We start from the raw sequence: 27184 nt of genomic DNA on the forward strand, positions 1-27184 counted from the left end.
GAGTACTTGGAGGAAATCCACGCAGGCACGCAGGCACGCAGGCATGAGCTAGAACATGCAATATCAATCTATTTTTTCACCACACCTCTGATTTACGATTGCACAGTAAACAGCCAATCAGAAGCCCGAATGTCCGTGTCACGGTTCGCCTTACGGCGAGGAGGAGGTGGACCCAAAAGGCGAGGAGGCAGAGAGGTGAGTAACGTGAAGGGAATTTATTAACTGAAACAAACAAGGACAAACAACGTGGCATGGGGCTAGGTAGTGATGGGTCCAACGACACCGAGGCGTCGATGCGCGCGCCGAGCTTCCAGGGCAAACCCCGTGTCGGTGCGCGTACTGCTTTGAGAAAGTCACGTGACCACTACCAGAATCGTGTCGACACAGCGGTCGCGCGCCAAACTGTGTTCATAAGGAAGCGCATCTGTCAACAGGATGGACGCTCAAAACAAGCATCGAGTTATTGGCGCGTTACTTTGCATTAAATATCCGCAAGATGGAAGACGTCACTGTTGATGCGCACTCAGAGGTGCAGCGCTATATGTCCGCAGGACACGTTGCACGTACGGAAGACCCGCTCTTATACTGGAAGTCCATGGAGGCAACGTTCCCTCACCTATTTATATTAGCCACACAGGCGTTGTGCACACTGGCCTCTTCAGTGCCTTGTGAGAGGATCTTCTCAAATGCGGGGGAAATTGCCTCAAAAAAAGAAATAGACTGAATAACAAAACGCTGGAGAAACTAATTTTTTGGAATAAAAATCTTTAATTACAATGAGTCCATTGTCATTCACAACACTTTTACTTGGGCATTTAGACAGATGTTCACTTAATTTATCAAGTGCGTCTTGAATATCAAAGATTTTTTTTATGAAATTGCGTGTATGTAAAAATAATGTGAAAGCAAATGCCTAATCAGAATCAGAAATCCCTTTGTCATTGTACTCAAGTGTGCAACGAGATTAGAGAGCTCCCCTCTCCAGTGCAATACAACAATAATTCAGTTAAATATATAAATTAGATAAGAGAATAATTAGTGCGATGGAAAGTAATACGAAATAGGATATATAAAAACACATCACGTCGCTAATCAACGGAATTGGACAAAATTAGTTTGACAGATCAGTGTCAGATGACCCTGTCAAATGTTTCCTGCTAGTCCACCAGGTGTCAGTATTCAGCAACACAGTGTCAACACAGTGTCAATACATTGTGTCACTGTGTCGAAACGATACAGGATGCCTCATCTACCCATCACTAGGGCTAGGGAACAAGGGCAACCAAAACGTGACTAACAGAAAAGGAGGACGAGGAACAGAAGCCGGGGCAAAACGTTGAGGGACGTAACGGGAACGAGGACGTGAACAAGAGCATGAACTTGACAGGAACAAACGTGGTCGTGGAAGTCCGGAAAGTGCGGCAATGACCCGACACTGAGTAGTTGGTCTGGGAGGCTTAAAGAGTCCGAGTGATCAGGGGAGCAGATGGGAAACAGGTGCGTGATGAGGGTAACGGGGAACAGGTGCGTGGCTGGTGAGGACGAGAAGGCTGAGAGGGAAACACCCCTACACAGCTGACAAAACAATAACAGAAAAGCACATGGCACGAAGGAGGGAAGAAAACAACAACAAAAACACAGACATGCCCGACACGGGTCATGACAGTCCGACTCCTGATTGGTTAAGAATTGTGGCACAATTGTCAAGCCAGCATTGCAAGCATGAATTGGTCAACTAGTGATGGGCATAACAGTTCTTTTAAGTGAACTGAATCATTAGAATCAGTTCATCAAAAAGATTCGTTCAAAAGAATCGTTCACCGAATCGTTCACCAGCCACCCCCTAAATTCCCTCTCGGTTAAGATGATAAGTGAGACGGACAGAGATATGTGTGACAGGCCTATATCACTTCAAGAAGTATGTTATCAATCAACTTAAAAACAATAAATCTCCAGGATCTGATGGGCTGGTCGCTGAAATGTATATTTTTTGGCCTCTAAACTCACTCCTTTTTTACATAGAGTTTTTGTAGAATGTATTAGTAATGAATGTCTTCCCACTACAAGGAATTCTTAATTCCTAAACCAAATAAGAGCAAATTACTCCTAGATAATTGGCGCCCACTCTGCCTACTTAATAATGATTATAAACTTCTGACTCTTTTATTAGCCAGAAGATTAAAATTAGTTTTAGACTCGATCATAGATGAAACACAGTCAGGTTTTATGAGTAAGAGGCATATCACAAATAATATTAGACTGGTTTTAGATATTCTTGATTATCCAGATACGGTGGAGGACGATGGGCTCATGCTATTTTTAGACTTCTACAAAGCATTTGGTACGGTTGAACACCCTTTCATTATGCAATTTTGGTTACAAAAACAGTAATAGCACAATTAAATTGACAGGTGGGATGTCTCCCAGATTTCAGGGGTCCAGAGGCATTAGACAAGGATGCCCAGTGTCACCGTATCTCTTCCTACTCGTATTGCAGCTTTTGGCGGATCATATCAAATCTAGCGAAATAAATGGGATCAACATCTTAGGCAGAAAGCTTACTATTACCCAGTTGGCAGAAGATACAACACCCTTTCTAAAGGACAAAAACCAAGTCTCTAATGCTCTCAGTACTATAAATACATTCTCCAAAGCATCTGGTTTGAATCTAAATCTCAGCAAGTCTGAAATTATTCCTATTAAGGACTGTTTGAAAACATCTATCTGTAACATCCCAGTAAAAATGAACTAGTTTACTTAGGTATTACAATAACTAAAGACCAACAAAAAAGATATGTGATGAATTTCAGTCCTATAATTGAAAGAACAAAAAGAAAGCTAAACCAGTGGCTCTTGCGGGATCTCTCTCTCGGAGGGAGAATCCTTCTCTCTAAGGCGGGTGTCTCACGTTTAACATATGCATCTCTGTCTTGGCATTTGGATCAAAAACTAATTGCTGAAACTGACAAACTACTTTTCAACTTCATATGGAAAAATATAATTCATCATGTAAAGAAATGTGTTCTAACAAATGACTTTGAAAAGGGTGGCCTAAACATTTTACATTTCTGCTCTCTAAATAACTCGTTCAAAATTTTTTACAAAACCCAACTCCATATGGAATATCATACCGTTGCATATCTTGTCAAAACTGGGTGGTTTAAACTTTTTCTTGACCTATAACTACAATATTGAAAAAAATAAATAAAAATGTCATCCTTTTATCATCAGACATTCCTTTCATGGTCTCTTATTTTCAAGCAAAATTTTTCACCTCATACATATTGTAGAATGCCCTCCGAACCAAGGATGAGACTTTACTGATGATTTTGTGGTTTATTTTTTAGCTAGATGTATCCATAACCGTGTAACCTTAAAACCGAATCACCGTAAGAGCTGAAACACATTTCAAAACATACGCATATAATTAGCTGACATATTTCACATTCAACACTTAATATTTACAAACACAAAATACTTATATCCATCGTTTACACACCTTTTGCCTCTTCGGAGGGGGTGCTAGAAAAAAAAACGTCCGTTTTCTGAGGCTTAAAGGAGTGGAAGAGTTTAAACCTGGCTAGTTTTATTCGATGTCCTGCATCTTGTGTCACTGTTATTCTGTGGAATGCTGTGTGTGTGGCTGGTGAAGTTGGAAAAAGAAAGTGAAAGAATGTGAGGTTTGGGAGGTTTTAGGTCGGTGCCTGGCGCAGACAGATACCTCGAGGGGGAAGGGATGCACAAGAAACTGGACCCTTCAGCCACAAGCAGGAGGGGCCACCACTTTAAGAAAGACCAAGAGAAGCAAGCTAAAGTTAACTGCAGCATACACATAGCCAATAGAATCATGCCAGGATGCCTTTGTCTCTGTGTCATTTGCATATTGTGTCTATAAATTAATGCTGAACAGCGAAGACAAAGAGAGCTGTATTGAGAGGGACCCAAACTCAAGTTGTAGATTTGTGTGTTAGGAATAAATCCACTCGTGTGTGAAAATGCCGGCTTCCTGATACCTTTCTATTGCAGAACGAGCGCGCATATTGTTGGATGATTGAGAGTTGGGTAAAGTCACAAATTGGAGTCAGATTATTAATTTGAGTTTGCATTGGTTTAAAATTAAATTCTAACATTGATTTAAAGATAAATTCCAACAGGCTCAATATGAAACATTTTGCCGTACTCTTCGTTAGCTTGCCTTAAGTGTGAACAGTACTAAACAGGAAGTTCGCATCCAAAATAAAACACAAACATAACTGCATACTCAGTCAGGCCATATCTGTATAAGGTTTGGAAGTACTAACTTTAAGTGGCTATATTCGGTCATTTTTACTGGATCATTGTTTTTGTTTTCTTTCTAATTAAGTAAAACCACCAACAATGAAACTCAGAATTACTACAAAGAGAACATTTACTGGCGATATCAAACGAGTATGGTATACATAAACTGCGTGAGAAATGTAGGCAACTGAAACACACGCCCAAAGTATTTTGAGACAATGAATACGTCAAATAAGACTAAAATGAAAATGAAAACATTAAGTACTCACCGCCTTTCACCGCACAATGCAGAGGTAGGAAAAAATGCTGCAAACTTCCAGCGAAATAACTATCGGTAGGACAAAACGCAACTAACTTTCCCGCAAAATCACTATGGGTAGGACAAAAAGCAACTCACTTCCCGCGAAATAACAATCCGCGTTATGCATGCGCACTAGGCATTGGTAGGACGTCTCGATAGGTAGGACATTTTGACAGAACACCGGTGTTCGGACGAAATGTCCTACCCCCTCGAATCGTCCTACCGAAAGCGAATTTGACAGCCAAAGTACTACACCGTGCGCTTTCAGAGATTTTATGCAGTATATTTACGCGTATATACAGGTAGGACGTTCTGACAGTTTAATTTATGGAGTATATTTACGCTTATATACAGGTAGGACGTTCTGACAGTTTAATTTATGCAGGATATTTATATATATATATATATATATATATATATATATATATATATATATATATATATAAATATAAACAATTTTTCTTAAATGGATACAATTTTATTACATCTATAAAATTAAATAAGAATGTCCACAAAATCATGTATTGCAGTTTGCCGAAAACTTCATATTGTTTGGTGAGATAAAGGGGGTGCTGACCGCAGCAGAAGCTGTTGAGCAGGCTCGAAGACAGATAGCTTGTACCCTGCTAGAACATCAGGGTAAGTTTGGGACAGCTTTTATAGTTTATAGCTAGTTTTGTAACCACAACATGAATTACACAAATCACGTATTTACACCGATTAACAAAATGCCCTTGCTGTTTTTGTAGGCAACGCGGAAGACTACTGTGTGGTGTGCTCCATGATAGAGAGTGATGGAGAGTCCAGCATGATTGAAATGGTATATATATATGATTGATTTCAAATTTTCATATGCATTGTTTTTATGTGTGCTTGTTTTTTACTTTTTAGGTGCAGTGTCATAAATGTACCAGGTGGGCCCATTTTCAATGTGCCCAATTTGTCCCCCGAGATGACCAGTCACACAGTGACTATTGTTGTAATAAATGTAAATAGTTGTGGACAAAACACTGTGGAGTTTGTTCTTCCATCTACTGTCTTCTCCCAATTGTTTAATTAATCCCATTAAACTGTCAGAACGTCCTACCTGTATATATGTGTAAATATCCTGCATAAATTAAACTGTCAGAACGTCCTACCTGTATATATGTGTAAATATATCCATAAATTAAACTGTCAGAATGTCCTACTCATATATAAGCGTAAATATACTCCATAAATCAAACTGTCAGAACGTCCTACCTGTATATATGTGTAAATATATCCATAAATTAAACTGTCAGAATGTCCTACTCATATATAAGCGTAAATATACTCCATAAATCAAACTGTCAGAACGTCCTACCTGTATATAAGCGTAAATATCCTGCATAAATTAAACTGTCAGAACGTCCTACTCATATATAAGCGTAAATATATCCATAAATTAAACTGTCAGAACGTCCTACCTGTATATATGCGTAAATATATTCATAAATTAAACTGTCAGAACGTCCTACCTGTATGTCAAATTCGCTTCCGGTAGGACGATTCGAGGGGGTAGGACATTTCGTCAGAACAGGCTGTCGAATCAGCCTACGGTCGGACGATTCGAGTGGGTTGGACATTTCGTCTGAACAGGCTGTCGAATCAGCCTACGGTCGGACGATTCGAGTGGGTTGGACATTTCGTCTGAACAGGCTGTCGAATCAGCCTACGGTCGGACGATTCGAGTGGGTTGTAGGGCTGGGCGATAAACCGAAAATTTACCGTTACCGAAATTTATTAGAATGACCGACATCATTTTGCCCATGTCGGTAAATTCGGTGTCTAAAAAAAAAAAAAAAAGTCTTTTCTGTCTGCGGCGATGCTCATGCCCCTTTAAGACGGCTCCAGCGCGTGTAGTCACGTGACTCCTCCCTTCTGAACAAGAATGTAAACAAGACGCGTTCGTAGCTGGCGATTCAAATCCTGAAGCGGCTGACACGGCTGCGGACGAAGTAACGTTAGTTGAAATTGTTCCTGTCGCGCTTGTCCCGAAAATAAAGTGGACATCTGTCGTTTGGAAATGTTTTGGGTTCCATAAAGACGATGTTTAAGCAAAAAAACTACAAAGTGCATCGTAAGCACCTGAAACAGCGCGTCCAATCTTTTCTTTTTCACCACCCACAACACAACCATGTTGTTAACTTGGAGCTTGTGCTAAAAGTTCAAAGTGAGGAGCAAGTTTGGACAAGTGACAACAGCCCATAACGGAGGCGACACCATACGAGAGAACGTCTCAGAGGTGGACGCGATAGCCGAGCACATAGCTAAAGATAGAGCTCCTCTTGTTACAATGGAGCGGACAGGATTTACACGCCTCATGAAAGTAGCCGACAAGAGGTACGAAAATATTTGTCGCAAACAGCACTTCCGATATGGACAACATCGGGACGGGAGCGGAGACATGTCAAGCATTTTGCATCCACATCCGACTTGTGGTCGAGTCGCAACATGGATCCCTGTTTGAGCCCGACTGTGCATTACATAGACGACAAGTGGTGACTGCGCACCGGAGTACTCGAGACGGCACATTTTCCTAATGAAGCACACTTGTTTATTTGGCACTGGCATTCCATTGACATTTTTTTCCATTTTATTTAGCATTTTGTTTACAGGCGACTAGCGCCTTTGCACCTGGCATTATTTAGATTGTTTACACGATACCTTTACACAAATCTAGGCCTTTGCAAATGGAATTACAGCATCTCGGCACAATATATTTACATAAAAAGATTTTGTGAGAGGTACCCTTTTTCTCCTGTTCTTTGTGACATTGTTCAAGTCACGCAAAGCAAGCTAGTTTGAATGTTTATTCAAATGATTTTTGTACTTCTATTTTTCATTGAAAGTAATGCGTACCAGTTGGTCAATAAAAAAAGCAGTTAATATGCATTTCCTGCATTTATTTTGATTTTGGTCCTCAGGGGGAATTTATCGCGCATTTATCGTTATCGAGGTAAAACTGCCTAATTTATCGCGATATTGATTTTAGGTCATATCGCCCAGCCCTAGTGGGTTGGACATTTCGTCTGAACACCGGGTTTGAAGCGTGCGCCGGAGCTTCGGTTCGGCTTCTACTAGGGACTGGACGAATAAACTGGACTCGGATCATTCTACAATGTCCACAAACTTTGTTTTAGTCTTTCTTCTAGCTTCTTACATACGCAGCGTGGCGCCAGGTACGTTTTAACCAGTTTGATATATGTTCGTGACACTTAACCCCAAAAAAAAGCCAGAGACTAGAGACTCTGTTGAGTTATATGCTCTCATGGTATTCTTTAGTTAAGTAATGATATATTTAATTATATGTCATTATGTGAATTTGGGTATGTGTGTATTTTGTTGAATGTCACATTTATTTTTGTTACTGTCGTAAATCTCGCGTGGTTTACGTGATGACGTTTTACGTTTGTTGAAATGCCTTTTGTGGATGTTGGCTGTGGGAAGACATGTTGTGTCGAGTGACTGAAAAATAAACAGCGAGATGGAAACATCCTAAACCTGTCGTGGTGTTGTGTTGGTGCGGTGAGCCGAAAGGAAATATGGAATACGAAGCTGCAAACGCAACAGACTCGTCTGGCGCTTCACTGTCATTGTCAAAAATGAGCGTTTTTTCCCCTCTGAAAATGGCACAAAATAGTTTTCTCTGTCACGGTCAAAAAACACATCCTGTCCGTCGAGCTGCAAAAGTGTTTCGTGAATTGCCCCATTTTTTTGTTTCACTAGTTCAGTGTTCACGGTTAAAAACAAACAAAGTTGATCTGGCCATCCACAAAGCATTCGTCAAAACAAAATTTTCCATACAGATAAAAAAAAAAAGACCAAAAGGTGCAGACTGAAGGTGTGTATACCACCATGATATTGACAAATTTGACTTAATTCTTTTTTCTGACTGCGCACTGCACTGTTGGACGTCTGGTTGAAAGTTATTTTTCCTTTTTTCTTCTAGTGACTCACTCGCTGAAGTATTTCACCTTGGCGTCCTCTCAAGTTCCAAACTTCCCAGATTACATGAGTGTTGGTTATGTTGATACGTTCAGATTTTTTACTATGACAGCAAGAACAGGAAAGCAGAAGCCAAACAGGAATGGATGAAGGAAGCCACAGCAGATGATCCAAAATACTGGAAGATACAGAGAGAGGTTAATGTTGAAAATGAGCACGCCTACAAAGCCAACATTGAAAAGGCGAAGGAGCGTTTCAACCAAACTGGAGGTCTGTTCATGTTGAACTTCCGACTATTTGAATATACTTCATGTGCTCATACACTTTTTCCGTGTGTGCGTGATGAGTTTAAACACTTTGCGTCTTTCTCTCAGGTGTTCACATAGTCCAGTCGATGATCGCCTGCGAATGGGATGATGAGACTGATGAGGTTAATGGTTGGAATCAGTACAGTTATGACGGCGAAGACTTCCTGTCCTTGGACATGAAGACGATGACATGGACGGCAGCTAAACAACAAGCTTTCATCACCAAACACAAGTGGGACCATGACATAGGCTTCAGGGAATACCACAAATATTACTTGACTGAGGATTGTCCTTCTTGGTTGAAGAAGTACGTGCAGCACGGGAGGAAGGTCCTCATGAGAACAGGTCCGTTCGCATGATGCCCTTTGACTTTTGCAAGCACGTTCTCTCCATCTTTTCTCCTCTCATGTGTTCTCCGCAGAGCTTCCCGTGGTGTCTCTCCTCCAGAAGACGCCGTCCTCTCCAATCACCTGCCACGCGACAGGTTTCTACCCCCGCATGGCCGTCCTGTTTTGGAGGAAGGATGGCAAGGAGGTGGACGAGGACGTGGAGAAGGGAGAGACCCTCCCCAACCACGACGAAACCTTCCAGATGACGGCTCACCTGAAAGTGGAGTTGACGGCCGACATGGAGGCCCGCCATGAATGTGTGTTCCAGCTGTCCGGCATCCCGGAGGACATCGTCACCAAGCTGGAGAGAAGAAGCCTCCTGAGCAACGCACGCATCCAAGGTGACGAACGCATGTTGACGTCAATCGTTGTCACCGCTGTTGTCACCATAACCATCGCCATATGTGACTGTTCCATTCGGCCTCTTTGGCAGACGTCATGAAATAAGTGACTCGAGCTAGGCCGTTGTATCGGTGTGACCTTTCTACACTCTTCTTCTTGGCCTTCTCTATCTTTGGCACATTTACAAGTTGAATCCAGTTAAGACGGTGGAGTCGCACATTGTTACATGGGCAAGACGAAGTCGTCCAGCTGTGTACTTGCAGTATTACTACTATTTTTTTTTTTTTTTTTTTTTGTTATCCTTTAAATTTAAATTCCATATTTTGGGACCGATTCCAGCCGTCCCAACTTTAAACTGTTAACATTTTAAATTCACCCAAAAATTCAACGTTTTCCCCATGACTACAACTACCCGCTAAAATATAAAATTCTATAGTTTGTGTTTTTTTCTCCTCCTATATTTAAAAAAAAATAACAAATTACCATTCAAGAACATTCCAACATTAAACTGTGATGCTTATTACTACACCTATATTTTTTAAGTTGCAAAATACAAGACAGAATGTAATTTTTTTTGTTTTATTCTCTACTTTCTACATTTTTTGACTGATTCCAGCCATTCCACCTTCCCCGTGTTCAGCTCATTCTGTGTTTCGATATTATTCCACATCATTCAAAATCATTTCAAATCACTCCACAATTTTTCATTCAGCGTCTCAGCCTTTGCATGCAATTTCTCGAGCTAATTTATGACAAATTGATTTATTTCCTGTACGTGACCATAACAATCAGTCATCATTGTAAAATTCTTCCCGTCAACATATCACCGTTTGCCTTACAACGACATTGGATGAGATGCTTTCCTCTCTTCGTCTTGTGTAGAAGTTGAAAACAGGCAGAAGGTGGTGACCGCCGCAGTGGTGGTCTTCACTCTAATCATCTTGGCGGGCGTCATCGTCAAGTTAGGCCAAAAGAGACGACAAGGTGAGGAACACAAATGATTTGTCTACCAGGAATATCCGACACCAAAAAAAGTCAATTTCACCTTCTTTCTCTTTCATTTCAGTAAATTACGCCGCACCTGGTAAGGCATTTTTTTTTCTCTCTGGGGTGCCCAAAACAAAGCAGTGGTCATCCCTCATAAAGTTGTCACGCTTTTTTCACAACACACTTCCAAAGTAAAAGTTATTTGAGACTGGTGTAAACACGCCCTATTGGGTGTCGGATGATTCAAGACTTGTTTAATGGATCGTGGTGTAGTTCTTGAACAGTGTAAAGCGTTTGGGTGACTCACTCACTCTCTCATGTTTGTGCTTCCGCAGCTGGTGACGCAGCTGAGTCAGACGCACGCGAGCCAGAAAATTTGTCTTTGTCCGAGTCATTTGTTTCTACAAATTTCCCGTCTTCTGGTTGAAGGGCGTCGTGAGAACTCTGAACTTTCCAAAATTAAATGTATCCCGCCAGAAATGTAATCAGGACACTTTTCAAATCCCAAACATATACCGTATTTTCGCACCCATAAGGCGCACTTTAAAGTCCTGAAGGCCGTCCAAAAAAGCCAGGGCGCCTTTTGAGGCGCAGCGCCCACTGTGTGCACCAAGTGCGCCGCTGGGCTGACGGCGAACATTAACTGCCTGCACACCGCTTATATAGAGAGAGAAGGCGGGCGTGGCTAACGACAGCAGGGGGGCGTGAGAGGGGAGACAACACAACACAACACAAAGGCACGCCCCCAGTGCAAAGCAGCCCGATGCCCCTATATATACCAGGTGCAACACGTTGCTTAGGCAATTGATCAGTAAAAATGGCATCACTGACGAGACATTCCTAGAGGATTACAAGGAGAAGATGGTCGCCTTCCGCTCTTACTGCAGCGACAAGATTGCCGACAAACGTATCCAGCCCAGCCACATCACCAACATGGACGAGGTGCCGCTGACTTTCGACATCCCGGTGAACCGCACTGTGGAGAAGAAGGGGCTCAGCACGGTAGCAATCCGCACAACGGGGCACGAGAAGTCGGCTTTTACTGTTGTGCTAGCTTGCCATGCTAACGGACAAAAATTGCCACCTATGGTGATTTTTAAGCGGAAGACGCTGCCTAAAGAGAAGTTTCCTGCCGGCGTTATCATCAAGGCCAATCAAAAGGGCTGGATGGACGAGGACAAAATGAGAGAGTGGCTGAGTGAGGTGTACGTAAAGAGACCCGGTGGTTTTTTCCACGCGTCACCGTCGCTGTTGGTCTGTGACTCCATGCGTGCCCATCTGACACCCGCTGTGAAAAGTCAAGTCACGCATATGAACTCAGAGCTTGCCATCATCCCGGGAGGCTTGACAAAGGAACTCCAACCACTCGACATTAGTATAAACAGAGCGTTCAAAGTGAAGTTGCGTGCTGCGTGGGAGCGATGGATGGCGGAGGGCGAACACAGCTTCACAAAGGCTAGGAGACAGCGAAGAGCAAGTTATGCCACAATTTGCGAGTGGATTGTAGCTGCTTGGACGAACGTGTCTGCTAGCTCTATTGTAAGAGCTTTCGCGAAAGCCGGCATTACATCCGGGGAGCCGCTCAGCAGCGACACAGAATCGGACAATGACGAGAGGGAACCTGGCGTGTTTGAGGGAGAATTTGCCCAACTATTTGTATCTGATACGGAAGACGATGATTTTGAAGGATTTGTGGATGACTGATCAATATTAATGTGAGTACATTGTTAAATAAAATACAACCAAACTCAGTTTTGCTCCTGTTGCCTTTTTCAAAACAGCTAGCCACGCTAGCCATGCTATCTTCTGTTTTAGTGTGCATGCATGTAAACTAAGGTATTGTATGGTAGGCTGGGAGGCGGAATTTTGCTAGGCCTACACTCTTATGCTATTCAGTTGATTTGGGGTGATAGTTTTAGTTTTGATGTAACACCGTGACCGCTGTGAGAGTATACAAATAGTTTGTGTATTTTTAATCATGTTTTTTATACACTATTTGTATCAATGATAATTACACACACACTCACAGACACGCACATCATTGCTTCAGCACACATGCGCACACCCAATCATAGCAAAGACAAAGAGACCACAAAAAGATGAAGAAAAATGGCTTTGAGGAAACAGAATATTGGATGAGGGTAGCCTTAAAAAGAGAAGAGGGTGACAAGAAACAGAAAAGAAAGGATGAAAACAAAATAAGCAAGGGAAAGAAATGTGAAAAGTCAGATGGAGCAAATTAGGCTGAAATAGGAAGAGTAAAACAAGAGGAAGATGAGACATTTGGGCAATACAAAGTGAGAATGACAGCTGTGTTTCAAAACCACAGTGGGCTGCAGGAAGATGGTGATGTGGATGGGGCATTTCAACAGGAGTTGAAGAATGCTTTACATGCAGGATCAAGAGAGGAAATTCATAAGTGGGTAAATAAACATTACATTTGCCTGCCAACAGGTACCCTGGAGGAGTATGTAAATCACGCCCTCCATGCTGAGAAGATAGAAAATAAAAAGAAACAGAGGTCTTTAGACACTTTTTATCAAAATAAAGGTCAGAAAGTCTTTTATCAAGGTGGAAGAGGCTGAGACAAGGATGCCTTCCCACCGGAGATGATATTTGTTACAATTGTGGCAGATCAGGACACTTTGCCAGAAACTGCCGTCAACCACACAGGAAGACCACACTAAAAGAAATTGCCTTGAGAAGAAGCAGCCTTCAGCATGACTAAGTTTTTAAATGAAGAGGTTCTCCTAAATTTACAAAAGATATTGGCTTTTGATTAAATGATTGAGCTGAAATAACCGTATTGGTAATGGGACACCAATTACCCTTTTTTATAATAATAATAATAATAATAATAATTTGCCCTTTATTAGTCCCACAATGGGGAAATTCGAGATTCGAACCCAGGCCTCCTGGGGAGACTGGGTCCTGAACGCGGCGCCTTAGACCACTCGGCCATCCTGGCAGCCAAAAGCTTGTGGCCCGTACGGGGATCGAACCCGCGACCTTGGCGTTATTAGCACCACGTTCTAACCAACTGAGCTAACCGGCCATGAAATGGCACATGACGTCACGAACAGGATTCGAACCTGTGCGGGGAAACCCCATTGGATTTCGAGTCCAACGCCTTAAACCTCTCGGCCACCGTGACAGACATGTGACATTGGTGCAGATAGGATTGCTTATAATAAATCAATTTCAAATGATAGGGCAAGTGAGAAAGGGGCCATAGTCAGATTTGCAAGTGGAAAAATGGAACAGAGTAACAGAATTAGAACCTGTGTGGTTGAGGGACCCAGAAGGACACTGAGTTGGTTGCATGAATTGAAATTAGTTTTATTTTTACAGAATAATGAGAGCCCAAGTTGTGGGGATGTGATTAATTTACAGAAAAAGTTTAGTGATGAGACAATTTATATTTACATGATTCAATAGACAAGATATATCATTTTGATGATGGTTTTTATTTAATTGTATACTTGCGTCTCCTTCAGAAAGGGAGAAGTAGGTGTTATGAAATTTTAACAATTGGATGAAGCTTTTGAAAGTGAACATGAGGAATTTTTGCAAAAACATAGGTGTTTCCTGATTTTTTACATTTTGATTCGAGACATTGGTAGGTTTGAGTGGTTGTGGAAAAACTACAGTGAATTTGGAAATTAGGAGCAGACTGTGGAGAGGCTCCTGTGAGGAGGAGGAAGAGAGAGAGTTTAGTGATTAAAGAGTGAATGAGTGAATGAGAGAAGGAGGATAGAAATTAGATTTTGCTTTTTGGTGAATTGAAGAAATAAATATTTTAGATTTCATATTCCAGTTGATGATGTTTGTATTAAAGTAGGCCAGAGATGCAATGAAATGCAGAAATATAAATGATACAGGAAAAATTTGGCAAGGGCTATAATTTTCATTAAAGCAGAGAAGAAATTAGAAATTGCAAATAACATTGATGTGTACTTGTCCACTTTGAAGTAGAATTGGTCAAAGGGAAATGAGTCAAGATTAGAGAAAAAAATAAATAAATAAAATAGAATTAACATGTTCATTTTGTGATAAGAAATTTGTGATTATGTGAAAAAGGAAAAAGAGAATTACAGGCTTTTCAAATAAAACAACGTCATTTAAATTGGCCAACTTGTAAAATGGAAAAGAAGATTCTAAATTATGCACAAAAAGCTTGAACGTGTTGAGCAGAAGGAAGAAAAAGAGAAAACATTTTAAAAAAAGAAGGAAGCAGAGAGTCTTGTGATAAACAATAACTTTTCAGGACGAAGAGAGAAGCAACAGAGGATCACATGGCGAAAGAAAAAAACTAACATAAAAAGTGTGCTTATTAGGCCGTGATACACTGACAATTGGACTTTAATATCAGAATCAATAAGCAAGGGCGAATTTAAACAAGAGTCAAAACTTTAAAAGGACGCATTGTCAGTGATAAGCGGGAAGAAAAATAGTAATAAAACTTTGCCAGACCACTTTTGTGTAAACACCTTCCTTGGGACTTTCATGACCTCCATTAAGTCCCTGACCTTTCATAGATAAAGTTGGAGCCCAAAGTCTCTCAGGGCTGTAATTTATGCGGCAGAGAAAGAGCCCAACAGGCTTAGGGTGAGTTTAAAACAACAGTATCATGGCCATAAAATGGGTTGTGTATGTTGGAACTTGTGGAGATACACTGCAAGATTGGATTTACAAAGCATCTTAATGCACTACCAAATTATTATTATAAGCCATTTGGGCAAACAGTGACTGCAAAAAATGGCTTCATGGACTTGTGTTGCTGCAGAAACACAGGAAAGTGAAACCATTTGCATATTAGTCACAACAATTTGGATTTCGTGGCAGAGAACCACTTAAGAGTGTGATCAAGAGCTTTCACTGGTGCTTTAAGGAATGCAAAAACGACATTCCATCACACGACATTCACATTGCACGGCGATTTAATTGTAACAGGGACATTACATTAATAAGGTGCGATGCATTTAAGCCCAGCGTCATTCTTTTTCCACGCACCATTTAGAAGGCGCCACACGACTGTGGAGCCATCCAAATTTTCACCAACCCCCGACTTGACCTTGTTTTGGGGATTGCAAATGGAAATTTTGTTTCAAGGGATACTAAATTCTGTATGTTCAGGACAAACAGCATGATGTTTTGCACTGATTCAGGCGTATAAGACATGAAGACCAGGTGCACATTCCAGACTGATAAGAAAGTGTCTGAGAACCAAGGTTGTAGGAAGAAATCACGCTGACTTTTATGCGATGGGAGTATTAGTAGTGCGATACCAACAGATAACTTGTAAAAGAGAGAAATTGTTAGGATCAGCAGGAAGAGCATAGGCGGTTGTTAGCTAATTAAAATTTGGGGTTTTCCATTTTGTATGAGCTGTATGGTTACAATGTGAACTGACAAATGTTTATGTGTTCTGTCGACATTGGGCAAACGGCGCTTTAAAAAATCACAGAAGATAAAAGAAAAATTGTGCATAAAGCACGTCTAAATAAGTATTTGTAAATGCAAAATTTTCTGAACAGAAAATGACACGATTACGATTGAATAAAGGCTGGAGCCAAGCCATAACCCCAAAGTCAACATAGCACAAGAGGTAATGAACACACACACACACACACACAGTAAATCAACTTGACAAGTTGATCTCAGGCCAGGGAAAAAGGCACCACTAATTGAACATGCACATTGGGTGGACAATGATGCAAACATTGAGTGACACACGAGCAGACGTCGTGCCTCAACAGGGAGGAAGTATGATATGATGAAATTGTTCCCACATACAGACTTTTCAACAAAAAAATTTTTTTTGGACACTGTTATTTGTTTGGGTTGCAATATTGTTTGACTATGATTGATATGTTTTCAAAATGGATCAAGTTGTTTCCAACAACACATGCTGATGCTAAAAACGATTGGGAAAAGTGTTGTGTAATCAAATTATCCTGACATTTGGAATTTCAAGAAGTGATTTGAAGTGAAAATGATGCATTTTGTGAATGATGTTGTAACAAGTGGGACAGTTGTTAAAAAATGGACTCAAAGCGTCACTGTGCATACAGTCTGCAGGACTTGTGGAACGCACTAATGGAAAAGAAAAAAAAGAGACAATGGCCAGACTGTGTTTCAATCACAGCCATGAGGACAATGCCAGCCGAAGGAAGGACACTATCCCCTATAGACTCTCAGGTTCATCAGAACCACCAACAAAAAACATGTTTGACCGAAAAAGATGCAAAAGACGCAAATACTGGTCAAGTGTTTTTCTGATTCACAGAGAATTCACGTCCGTGTGGGAGACCAACTCTTCTTCAAGGTGTTGAAACGACTTTGTTGGGGGGAAGTGAATGCTGAGATGGCCCTCGCCAGATGATGGCGGTGACCCCGACGCTGCAAAGGTCGCGGGGCGTGGCAGCTGGATCCACCAGTTGCAGTACAAACTTCACCGGTTTCCAGCTAAAGGCCTAGCAACGCGAATCCCTCCCCGAGTCACAATCTCGGACCACACGCACATCAGAACCACACCACCAGCCACAGATACGAATGTTGAAGCCACAGAATAAAAAGATTAGATATGGTTTGGAAATTAATGACGTACATAAAGAAATTTGAGCCTTGATTGAAGAACATAATTGCATTTAAAGTTTTAAAAATGAAACAATTATTGATGTTATGACCACTATGAAGAATTTGAAAGACACAATATATATCGGGATAATTATGGTTTTCATTTTTTGTTATGTGTAGTCTGTTTTTGTTGCATTATTTTTATGACAAAAATGATGATTAATTGCATGTTTGTTGCCCAAAAGTAACATTACAATCTGATTGATGTTGAGTATGACAAACTCGAACTGGACAATGACGAACTCGAACTGGACACTGAAACGTAAAATGAATATGGACTTGTCGCCCAAGCCCCACACGTGCGCACACATACACCACACACGAAGATCCGGGAGGTAAAGACGGCTGTCTCCTCCTACAGCGAGGCAAGGGGCCTGCATCGAGTCCCCCAGAGACAAGCTCTGCGTGGAGACAGTTTTGTTATTTTTCACTAGGCACATTGAAATGTATTTTTATATGTTTTATTCCCTGATGACTCATCTTAAAGCCGTATGGACATGATTTAAATCCGACAAACAGGGGGGAAATGTGAGAGTATGTAAATAGTTTGTGTATTTTTAATCATGTTTTTTATACACTATTTGTATCAATGATAATTACACACACACTCACAGACACGCACATCATTGCTTCAGCACACATGCGCACACCCACACGCTTGTTTGGGTTTCACTTTCCATAGGTTTTGTTTTTCTTTGAATAAAGTCCAGAGGGATGGGCGAAGAAGCCAGTGAGAGTACGGGAGATTGAACTGGCAAGACGCCTATTCCACCTCCTGGCTTCTCCTCCCATCCGCGATGGAGAAAAGACAAAACTTTCCTTGGTTATTCCTCTGGTTCTCTGTATTTTAATTCAGTCTAAGAAGGCGTCAGGACCTTTTAAACCTGACACCGCACATCGTTTGTTGATTAGTGACTTGCTCACACCGGCATTGTGTCGGCATCCCATCTGAGGGGCTCCGCCGCAGCGAGACGGCGACGCAGCGAGATGGCGAGGCAGACTGATAATGACTCTCGTGTTTAATGGCGAAGTGTCCAGCTGTTTATCTTGGCTACAGAAGACAAGGACTTGGTGCATTTTTGGATGAGGACAACTTCAGCACGTTGTTATAAGCTAAAATAAAGTACCACTGAACTCCCGCTGCCATTTTAAAAACACGCTAGCGCGACTGCTCGGTTGCTCGGTTCTGTTAGCGCCCAATGAGACGGCGCGTTCTATCTATGTAACAAATACAGAAATAGCACCCTCCACTGGTACTGCGCCCTTTGACTCGGCGCGTCTTTTGGGTGCGAAAATACGGTAGTAGCTTCTTCCTTCCATATCTATATTACTGTTGTGAAATTTGAGGAAACCTCTCACAGAATAATTACTTTACAAAAAAATGCAATCACAGACAGCTGTGATATGACAAAAACCCTTTTATTCAACATCTTGAAACCATTTTTAGATGTTGTAGGACTGATGTCTTTTAATTCATATTTTTTAAGTAATGAATTGCCGGAGACACTTTGTAATTTAAAAAAGTGCAATTTTTCTTCTAGGTTGCTCAGTTAATTAAAAAACAAACAAACAGAAAAGCTCAACAGAAAATAACTAAATTGTGGAGTGAACTTATGCAAGAATTTATGAATTTGAAATCTTTTCATCCCACTTGAGATCACTTTTCATTTTTAAAATGTAAAAATCAATACTCGAAAAAGATCAATCCTGAATTCTAATGTAAATATTGAAGTTCCATGTATTTAATTTTTTTCCCACTTTTTCAACTTTTTCAGTGCAACATTTATGTAATTGAATTGAGTGTTCAAATTTCACATTAGCACTCTCATTAACTTGTAAATATTCATTTATTTTTCTGTGTGTGTATCTCCTTCATTTGTTGAAATATATATATATATATATATATATATATATATATATATATGTATATGTATATATATATATATATATATATATATATGTATATGTGTATATATATATATATATATATGCATATGTATATGTATATATATATATGCATATGTATATATATATATATATATGTATATATATATATATGCATATGTATATGTATATATATATATATGTATATATATATATATATATATATATACGTATATGTATATGTATATGTATATGTATATGTATATATATATATATATATATATATATATGTATATGTATATGTATATATATATATATATGCTTGAAAAGATTCGGGCTATTAGGATTGCTGTCACATGTCAACACGGGTCCAATTTGACCCGAACTGTGTGTAAAGGTCACCTTCGATCTTTCTTCATTTGCCTGTAATTGGTTGATGCAATTTTCATTTATGATATGTTTGATTGTCTTTCAGGTATTTTTTTATTTCTCCTGTACGTGTAATTTTCAAATATGTGATTCCTAAATGTACCACTAGAGGGAGCCCGCGTAGTACACTCACTTTGTTTTAACTGTAGTCTCTGGAGTTCCTTGAAATGGTTTCTGTCTGGCATGTACAAACCTTTTCGTCTGAGTGCAACACATACAACAATGGGATGAGAAGAGGCTGGAAAGCATTTCACGTCACAATGTCATTGAACATTTTCACCTTATGATACCGCTTTTTTGTGTGTTGTCTGAGGGGAGAAGCTAGGCACTAAAAATACATGGCCTATTAATATAGGATGGTGTCAAACGGATGATTATTACTAATCGTACATCCCAAATTCAAGTCAAAAGAAAAAGAGTAAATTGAAATTAATACAAACAATTAAATTCACAATGATGACCAAGGTGAATTAATTTTAAAACAGCGTTGCGCGTTGAATGAACTTTTGAATGCCCGGGTTAGTTTAAATTTATCATGGTGGTGGGGTGTATTTCGTTGTTGATGTGTGGGTCTGGCTCAGCCTCCCTCCAGACGGGTTGCCGGGCATGGCAGAATTAGTGATGGAAAAAACTCTGACACAGCCATTTTAATTAGAAAGAATTTTTATTCTCATCACATGCTGATGTCCAAAGAACACTCCCCCCTCTCGAGCCTTCCCTTCGTATAGGGAAGGCAAACAAAAGACTTGGATATCCAATTCTCCCTTATCGCATATGCATTCGTATCCTGCTTGCCCTTAAACTGGCCTTTTCAACAGCCCCCTATGGGTACCAGGTACGGGCCCCCTCCCATATGCAACTCCACTGCGCCAGACTCCCTTACTGCAAGACAGTAACTTATATACTAGGGAGGTCCAACACAAGACTAGGTATTCCTAAAAGCAACAATCTCGTCATGGCCATAAAATGAGTGGTATATGTTAGACTTTGTGAAAATACACTACAGTAGTAGTTGCACTCTAAATTGTAATTCATATTAAACTGCAATAAAAACATGTAAATACAGTAGTTATGTAATGTTAAATTAAAAAAGTAAAATGAAACCCTTTGTTGGGGAAAAACTGAAACGTGAGTAAATTAAAGGAATTAAAAATATGTATAGTATGTTTCTCCTACGTACACTTAATTACAATAACACTTTGTCGTGCACATTTTTTTCAAAGTCCTATGTCTAATTCAAATGCAAATGCTTAATGCACTTAATGTACCGCATTGTCAGTGACTAAAGAAAGAAATGTAACTTCTTGATGACGTGTGAAATACATGAATGTTTACATAAAAAGACAGAAAGTAAAATTGTTTCTTGATTATTGAATAAAATCCACATAAAATCTTCTGTGACTCAGTGAATGAATTAATCTCTTTCAATTGGCGAAGCTGTGCAAATTCACAAAAACTTGACAACTAACTCCGAACACAAAACAGCTAACACAGATTAAAATTTAAATCAATGTCCAATTGAAATTATTATAAATGATAATACCCATTGATGTGTCACAAAAGAACTTTGTCAAAATGAGAATATCCACTATAGCCTATCAAAATAAACAAAAATTTGCAAAACTCCAGAAGTCTCTTCGCATAAACAAATAACATTATTTATGAATAAAACATAAGAATTTCTGAAAAAAACATAACAATAATAATAATAATATTTATCAATTATGTGTCCCGCTTTTCCTCACTAGGGTCGCGGGGGGACCATCAAAAATAGGTGATCGTGTTAATACATGTACTAGCTGTACAGCTCACAAATCTAGTCGACATGAGTACAGACATGGCTAAAGGGTGACTATATGGTACTCAAAATTGTGACTGAGATTTGAATATGATTGGATTTGCTTATGTAATGACGATTTGCCTTAAAATTAAATGTTTTTTTTGTTGTCAACACTAATATCTGAATTTACTATTACGTGTGCGTCATCCAGTCCACTAGGTGGCGACAGAGGATGTCCACTTTCCACTCTCCTGACAAGAGAAGAGAGACCACTGAGTCAACATGGCTGCGGCTCTTGTTCGGTTTGTCCGCGGAGGTCTCGGGCGGAGTTTCAACAGTAAGTTAACAGGAAACAATGATGGGCTTTTGAATGCGTAACGTCATTAAAGGATTTTGGTCTTTGCGCGCCACTTGCAAACGTTACGGCCAGTTATCATGGCTACACATTACGAGGTTTGACCTTCGAACTAGCTAATGCTAGCAACCCAGCTTCAGAGAATGGTTCCCACGCTCTGCCTGTTTACATGACGCGTAGTCATCGTTTTTAGTGGCAACTTTGAAATCGCTCCTGATAGTGTTGTGTTAATTAGAACGTACCTCCGAGAACGATATTTGAGGTCCGACTCAGTTCCGGTGAACACAGCATCCCGATTTTGATTGGCCATCTATCACATTCGCAGCGATTTGTTGACAATATTAATGTCAGCAAACTGATGCACACGTATTCACGTTGGCTTCTTATGCGTCCAGTTGCAAGGTCTTCATGTCTCCTGCAGCAGAGCAGATTACAGAGCTCCACCACTGACACAAAACGTAAGTACTCCTTGAACACAGTTTTTAACTCTCTCTCTATCCCCCCCCTCTCTGTCTCTCTCAAAGAAAAGATTGCAGTCAAAATTGATTAATTAACAACGAATCAATTATCAAATTAATCAACAACTATTTTAATGATGGTTGCTCGATCACATTTTTTGCACCCAAGTCAGAGATAAGTCACTTAAATTTGTGTGTCTGCAAATACAGAATCTCGAACCTATACCTCTGCAATGCAATGAAGAAGAAAAAGAAGACCTCATACAAATGGTCTCAGTCATCATTATTATTATTTGATTAGGGTATTTTGAGATCATACCTTTTTTATGGTTCATATTAAGTAAAGAAATTGTATGTTATCCTTGACTTTAGAAATTGAGAAAATTTAAGAAATGATCTGTTTCAGCTGATACCAATCATTTAAAAATCATGTGACTGTTCCCAATTTCTGATCATAACAATCAAATTAATTTTAATGATAGAGTAATCGTTTGGCTCCATTATTTAACCTAAAATCCAAATCTCTGATTTCAGCCTCTCAACATTAATTATTCTTTGATTTCTAAAAATGCGTCATCAAAGCAGACTGATTATCTTTACTTAATAAACGCAATATATCTTCTTCGCAGCCACCGTGCTCCTTAAGGATGCAGTTGCCCACAACCAGTTGGCAGTGTTTGGGGAATATGTGGCTGAGATGATGCCCAAATACATCCAGCAAGTTCAGGTCTGTTCAATGTAACAGTAATTGCCTCCTCATCCAAGGGAAAATGCGTACGGTTATGTGAAACAATACTATAGAATTCACACAATAAGGACAAATTTAATTAGAAGTGATCTGTTTTACACATTCGGCCTCTGCAATTGGCTGGCAACCAGTCCAGGGTGTACCCTGCTTACTGCCCGAAGACGGCTGGGATAGGTTCCAGCACGCCTGCGACACTCAGGATAGTGGTTTGGATAATGGATGGATGGAAATATACATAATGGATGGATGGAAATATACATGCTCGCTACTTAATCCTGCCTTTTGTTGAGACAAAGACAATAATAATCCTTCCATAAATGGACATAGAGAATGATGTTTGTCCCGTTGTGCTTCTGAACAGAGCAGTTCTAAAATGTGCTTAAGATCAAAAGGGCTTTTCAGAAATATGAAGGTCTTCTAATTTTGAATTTGTGTACGTGTTTAGGTGACATGTTATAATGAGCTGGAGGTGATGATCCACCCTGATGGCGTGATCCCCGTGCTGACTTTCCTGAGGGACCACACCAACGCTCAGTTCAGAAACATGGTCGACCTAACGGCTGTCGACATTCCTACGCGGCTTAACCGCTTTGAGGTATAGCATTTCTTTTTTGCATTTTTTGTTAAGTAGAACTATTTTTCTACTATTTAAAAGCCAGGTGTCTGAATACTGTGTGCCATACGCGTTCATCCAAATACTGCACGGATCAACAAGTATAGCCCACACAGTGCATTGTAACGACTTAATTAAAAAAAAATGTTGTCTGGTGCCATAGAAAAGTAGACAAAAGAGGTGTGTCGCAAAATACTTCCAAAAAGCCATGAATAACTACAGTGTCCATTTTCTGTCACCTATGTAAAGACATCATCAAGCACCAAAAATATAATCATTTAGCTCGACTCAGCTGAACCGCTTTTCTTTCCGTTGCCTCTGTCTTCTACTAGACCTGACAACAATTAACAAATGTCCCGCTGGTTGAGGGCAATCTCGTTTGTGATGTTGAAAATGCAGTGAAAAGATGCTGGAACTTAACCCCAAGTTTCAGTGTATATAATAAATATTGTTTTAAGAGTAGAGAAGAATTAAGCTGGTTGTACATTCGTGTTTACTGTTTTTGTGCTTTTTATTGTTGTCATTATTAATTTGTTTTATTTCAATGTTGTTGTATGACTTACTTTTTGTCCACGTACAGCACTTTGTATCCAGCGGTGGTTGTCTTGGAGAGCTTTAGTTGATTTGAGAATTTGATGCAGCTTTCAGTATCGGCTGAATATTCGCCTAATTTCTACTATTGGACTAATACAAGTGGCGTCATTCTTTTCCCCCTAATCGTGACGTAAAATATTGTGCACTCCCAAATAAAATGTATCGTAATTATGTACGTCACTGTAAGAGTTTGCAAAGTTTGAACATTAACACCACACTTTTAAATATAGGATGATTTAGAAGTCCTGTATTGACATGGATAACTTGTATAGCACATAAGGTGAGAGTGTGAATGGTTGTCTGTTTATGTGTGCCTTGTGCTTGGCTAGCAACCAGTTTAGGGTGTTCCCTGCCTACTGTCCGCGACCTTCGTCAGGACAAGCAGTTGGGAAAATGGATACATGGATGTAAATGTTTGAAAACACACGGTTCTAAAAGATTAAATGCAGCTGTATTATTCTGCAAAGTTTTCTACAACTGAACTGTTCTTATGCTGTTAAGAGCCAACCACATAGTCGTAATTTGACAGCTGTTTGGATGGACCGAAGCATAAGTTTTTGTGTTGTGTTGGTTTTCAGATTGTGTACAACTTGCTGTCGTTACGCTACAACTCCCGTATTCGAGTGAAAACGTACACGGATGAATTAACGCCGTTGGACTCTGCTGTTCCCGTCCACATGGCTGCCAATTGGTACGAGAGGGAGGTGAGTCACAACCTATACGAGTCGATGCACAAATGTTCTTGACTCTGATTTCCCTAACTGTGCAAATGTTGGTCTTATCATTAAGGTTTGGGACATGTTTGGGGTATTTTTTGCCAACCACCCTGACCTGCGGCGCATTCTGACCGACTATGGCTTTGAGGGTCATCCTTTCAGGAAAGACTTCCCTTTGTCAGGATATGTTGAGGTGACAACCACTCTTCCGTTTAATACAAACTGCAAAGTCATCAGAGGAAATAATGTCAAGTAGATTTATGCCAGGTTCAAGCATTTGCCATCATTAAACATTATGCAGAAATGGTCACTTTACCCTTTTATGCCGGTCTGACCTGCATCCTCTGTCCGCGGTCTGGGCATCCTTCCGTTCCACCAATTTTGTCCTTATTGAAAAAAATAATTGCCCTCCAACCCTGTCTGTCGTTGTCCTTTTAAAGCGCTTTCCGTCCTCACCATTCAACAATCACACATTTTTATGTCACAACAGTCCAATAATTGAACCCGTCCTCCTGCCAGGTGCGCTACGATGAAGAACTGAAGCGTGTGGTAGCGGAGCCGGTGGAGCTCTCACAGGAGTTTAGGAAGTTTGACTTGAACACACCGTGGGAGGTGTTCCCCGCTCATCGAGAAGCCAAGGAGGCTCCGCCCAAACTGGAAGCTGGAGCCGAGGCTCCTGAAAAGAAATGATGCTAACCCCACCCAACCATTATTTTAGTGTATACAAAAAACATCAAGTTGGGTTTCCGACCCTTGTTAAACCCACAGGAATATTTATGTAAATAAAAGTGCTAATACAGGAAAAAAAATTGTGCTGTGTTATTTACATGTCACGACCCCATGTGACCCGCTCTGCATGTCACAAAGCCTCGTTTCGACCAATCGAGCAAAAGATGAAAATATTTGATTTTGAGATTTCTCCAACGACAAAAAGTGATTAGTAGCCAACGCGCATCATTAGCTAACGTGTTTTGAGGCAATTTGTAGTGAGCATGTTTTGAGGAATCTGCAAACTTGGTCTCACCCAGAAATCTATATCCTTTGAAATTTCGTATTCATGCACTACAGAGGTTTGACATACGATGCAAAATTTGGGTGCTACTGCTAATTGAAACATAGCAATGTTTGTTATTTGTGTTCCTTTTGGAATGAAAAGATAATCATTTAAAGGCTCTTCCTTGGCTTTTTACTCATCTAAGTTTTTCCATTGCAATTTCGATCGTGCCTCCTCTCACATGCACTGTGGGGGGGTATTAACTTGGCGTGTCTTGTATTTATTTATCAAGCGTTAGATATGTTGCTTATGTAGTATATTGAATCAGAAAAATGTGTTGAATCATCAAACTCTTCATTTACTCGGTGGCTAAATGCATTTGACATGAAATTCACCATAAAATATCAATAAACTTGATGCACCCTTTTAATTAACAAAATTATTACATTTCTCAATGCGGTAATTTGACTTCATCAAAAAAGCCCACATGGCCTAAAGTAGAAACTAGACTTTGGCTGATGATGCCTCAGAGAATGAATTGTATGCGGAATGAGATCTTCAAAGTCAGTGGAGACTTAATCACAATTTCATTAGTTGACAGGACAAACCTCCTCGGCCTTTAAAGGGTAAAATCTCACATGATGTCCTTACCTGTTAATGGCATTGACTTTTCAGTGGTCTTTTCAGTTTCTGGAAGTTTGGAGTCGATATCTTTTTCCTAATGTACTGATTGCTTTGGACCTTTGAGAGACGTACGTGCCAGAACATGTCATGTCATTATCCACCCCGCTTATCCTGTACAGGGTCGCGGGAGGGTGCTGGAGCCTCTCCCAGCTGACCACGGGCGAAAGGCGCACTACACCTTGAACTGGTCGCCAGCCAGTTGCAGGGGAGACATAGACACTGTGTGTGGGAACCGAACCCACGCTGCCTGCACTCAAATCAGGCTGATGAACCACTACACCATCAGCGACTCACTGTATATCATTATAAAAGGAATTAAGTGTAGAATGAGAATATATCTCAAGTTGCATTTTTTTTTCACCCATGACCTTTTAATCAGAACCGGGGTGCAAAACTATCGCACCTATTTCTTCAGTATGTGTTGTCCCGCTGAACATTGTACACACTGTACAGTTTCCACCCCAAAACAACCTGGTTCCGCCCTGTATGGTTATTTTCCATTCCGCTTTTTCGAGGCTGGGCCGAAACAAAGGCACCGCCCCTCAGAACCTCTTCGAGAAAGCAGGCCGAGGCTGTCACGTCACTGTCATTTGATTGGCTGACAGATGTATGTCTTTCTTCAATACTTAGATGCCCGAGGCTGCGAATATTTGCGTATGGAAGAGTCCCCTCCTCACTCCATTGGATCAGCAGTTTGAATTGACTACAATTTGTAA

At 40.3% G+C, this 27184-nt stretch overlaps 3 protein-coding genes and 2 non-coding genes across 7 annotated transcripts; 3 read left to right on the forward strand and 2 right to left on the reverse strand.

Annotated features, from left to right (window-relative positions):
- Nucleotides 1-126: 126 nt before the first annotated feature.
- On the forward strand, nt 127-5676 carry LOC148336776 (uncharacterized). The gene is made up of 4 exons (XM_088295696.1): nt 127-195; nt 5110-5218; nt 5329-5399; nt 5471-5676. The coding sequence occupies exons 1-4, from the start codon at nt 130-132 to the stop codon at nt 5573-5575; spliced, it is 351 nt and encodes a 116-aa protein (XP_088151822.1). The 5' UTR covers nt 127-129; the 3' UTR covers nt 5576-5676.
- A 2880-nt stretch (nt 5677-8556) lies between these two features.
- Nucleotides 8557-17896, forward strand: LOC148336777 (H-2 class I histocompatibility antigen, K-B alpha chain-like). Of its 3 annotated transcripts, none has more exons than XM_088295693.1 (6): nt 8621-8818; nt 8923-9201; nt 9278-9586; nt 10470-10571; nt 10654-10671; nt 16864-17896. In XM_088295693.1, exons 1-6 carry the CDS (start codon nt 8695-8697, stop codon nt 16938-16940), a joined length of 909 nt encoding a protein of 302 aa, XP_088151819.1. In that variant the 5' UTR covers nt 8621-8694; the 3' UTR covers nt 16941-17896. The 3 variants fall into 3 exon arrangements, with proteins under 3 accessions (XP_088151820.1, XP_088151819.1, XP_088151818.1); XM_088295692.1 differs by lacking the exon at nt 16864-17896 and adding an exon at nt 10910-12325; XM_088295694.1 differs by lacking the exon at nt 16864-17896 and having other exon boundaries at nt 8557-8818; nt 10654-12325.
- On the reverse strand, nt 13556-13629 carry trnai-aau (transfer RNA isoleucine (anticodon AAU)). The gene has a single exon. It is a non-coding gene; the product is annotated as a tRNA-Ile (tRNA).
- trnas-cga (transfer RNA serine (anticodon CGA)) lies at nt 13646-13728 on the reverse strand. Its single transcript has one exon. It is a non-coding gene; the product is annotated as a tRNA-Ser (tRNA).
- Nucleotides 17897-21506: 3610 nt separating the features above from the next.
- On the forward strand, nt 21507-25593 carry ndufs3 (NADH:ubiquinone oxidoreductase core subunit S3). Its single transcript, XM_088296363.1, has 7 exons — nt 21507-21643; nt 22057-22119; nt 22749-22846; nt 23313-23462; nt 24653-24778; nt 24864-24983; nt 25310-25593. The coding sequence occupies exons 1-7, from the start codon at nt 21589-21591 to the stop codon at nt 25478-25480; spliced, it is 783 nt and encodes a 260-aa protein (XP_088152489.1). The 5' UTR covers nt 21507-21588; the 3' UTR covers nt 25481-25593.
- The last annotated feature ends 1591 nt before the right edge of the window (nt 25594-27184 follow it).

Source organism: Idiotropiscis lumnitzeri, chromosome 5 (assembly GCF_059441095.1).
Source record: "Idiotropiscis lumnitzeri isolate Australia: NSW breed Sydney's pygmy pipehorse chromosome 5, RoL_Ilum_1.0, whole genome shotgun sequence".
Taxonomy (NCBI): Eukaryota; Metazoa; Chordata; class Actinopteri; order Syngnathiformes; family Syngnathidae; genus Idiotropiscis; species Idiotropiscis lumnitzeri.

Bases quoted from the DNA above. Each gene is read 5' to 3' on its own strand.
- LOC148336776 (XM_088295696.1), top strand. From the start codon at position 130: ATGTCCGTGTCACGGTTCGCCTTACGGCGAGGAGGAGGTGGACCCAAA. The intron at 196-5,109 runs GTGAGTAACGTG...CATGTATTGCAG, and splicing joins AAAGGCGAGGAGGCAGAGAG to TTTGCCGAAAACTTCATATT. The intron at 5,400-5,470 runs GTATATATATAT...TTTACTTTTTAG, and splicing joins AGTCCAGCATGATTGAAATG to GTGCAGTGTCATAAATGTAC.
- LOC148336777 (XM_088295694.1), top strand. From the start codon at position 8,695: ATGAAGGAAGCCACAGCAGATGATCCAAAATACTGGAAGATACAGAGA. The intron at 8,819-8,922 runs GTCTGTTCATGT...TCTTTCTCTCAG, and splicing joins GCGTTTCAACCAAACTGGAG to GTGTTCACATAGTCCAGTCG. The intron at 9,587-10,469 runs GTGACGAACGCA...CGTCTTGTGTAG, and splicing joins GAGCAACGCACGCATCCAAG to AAGTTGAAAACAGGCAGAAG.
- ndufs3 (XM_088296363.1), top strand. From the start codon at position 21,589: ATGGCTGCGGCTCTTGTTCGGTTTGTCCGCGGAGGTCTCGGGCGGAGT. The intron at 21,644-22,056 runs GTAAGTTAACAG...TTATGCGTCCAG, and splicing joins TCTCGGGCGGAGTTTCAACA to TTGCAAGGTCTTCATGTCTC. The intron at 24,779-24,863 runs GTGAGTCACAAC...CTTATCATTAAG, and splicing joins CCAATTGGTACGAGAGGGAG to GTTTGGGACATGTTTGGGGT.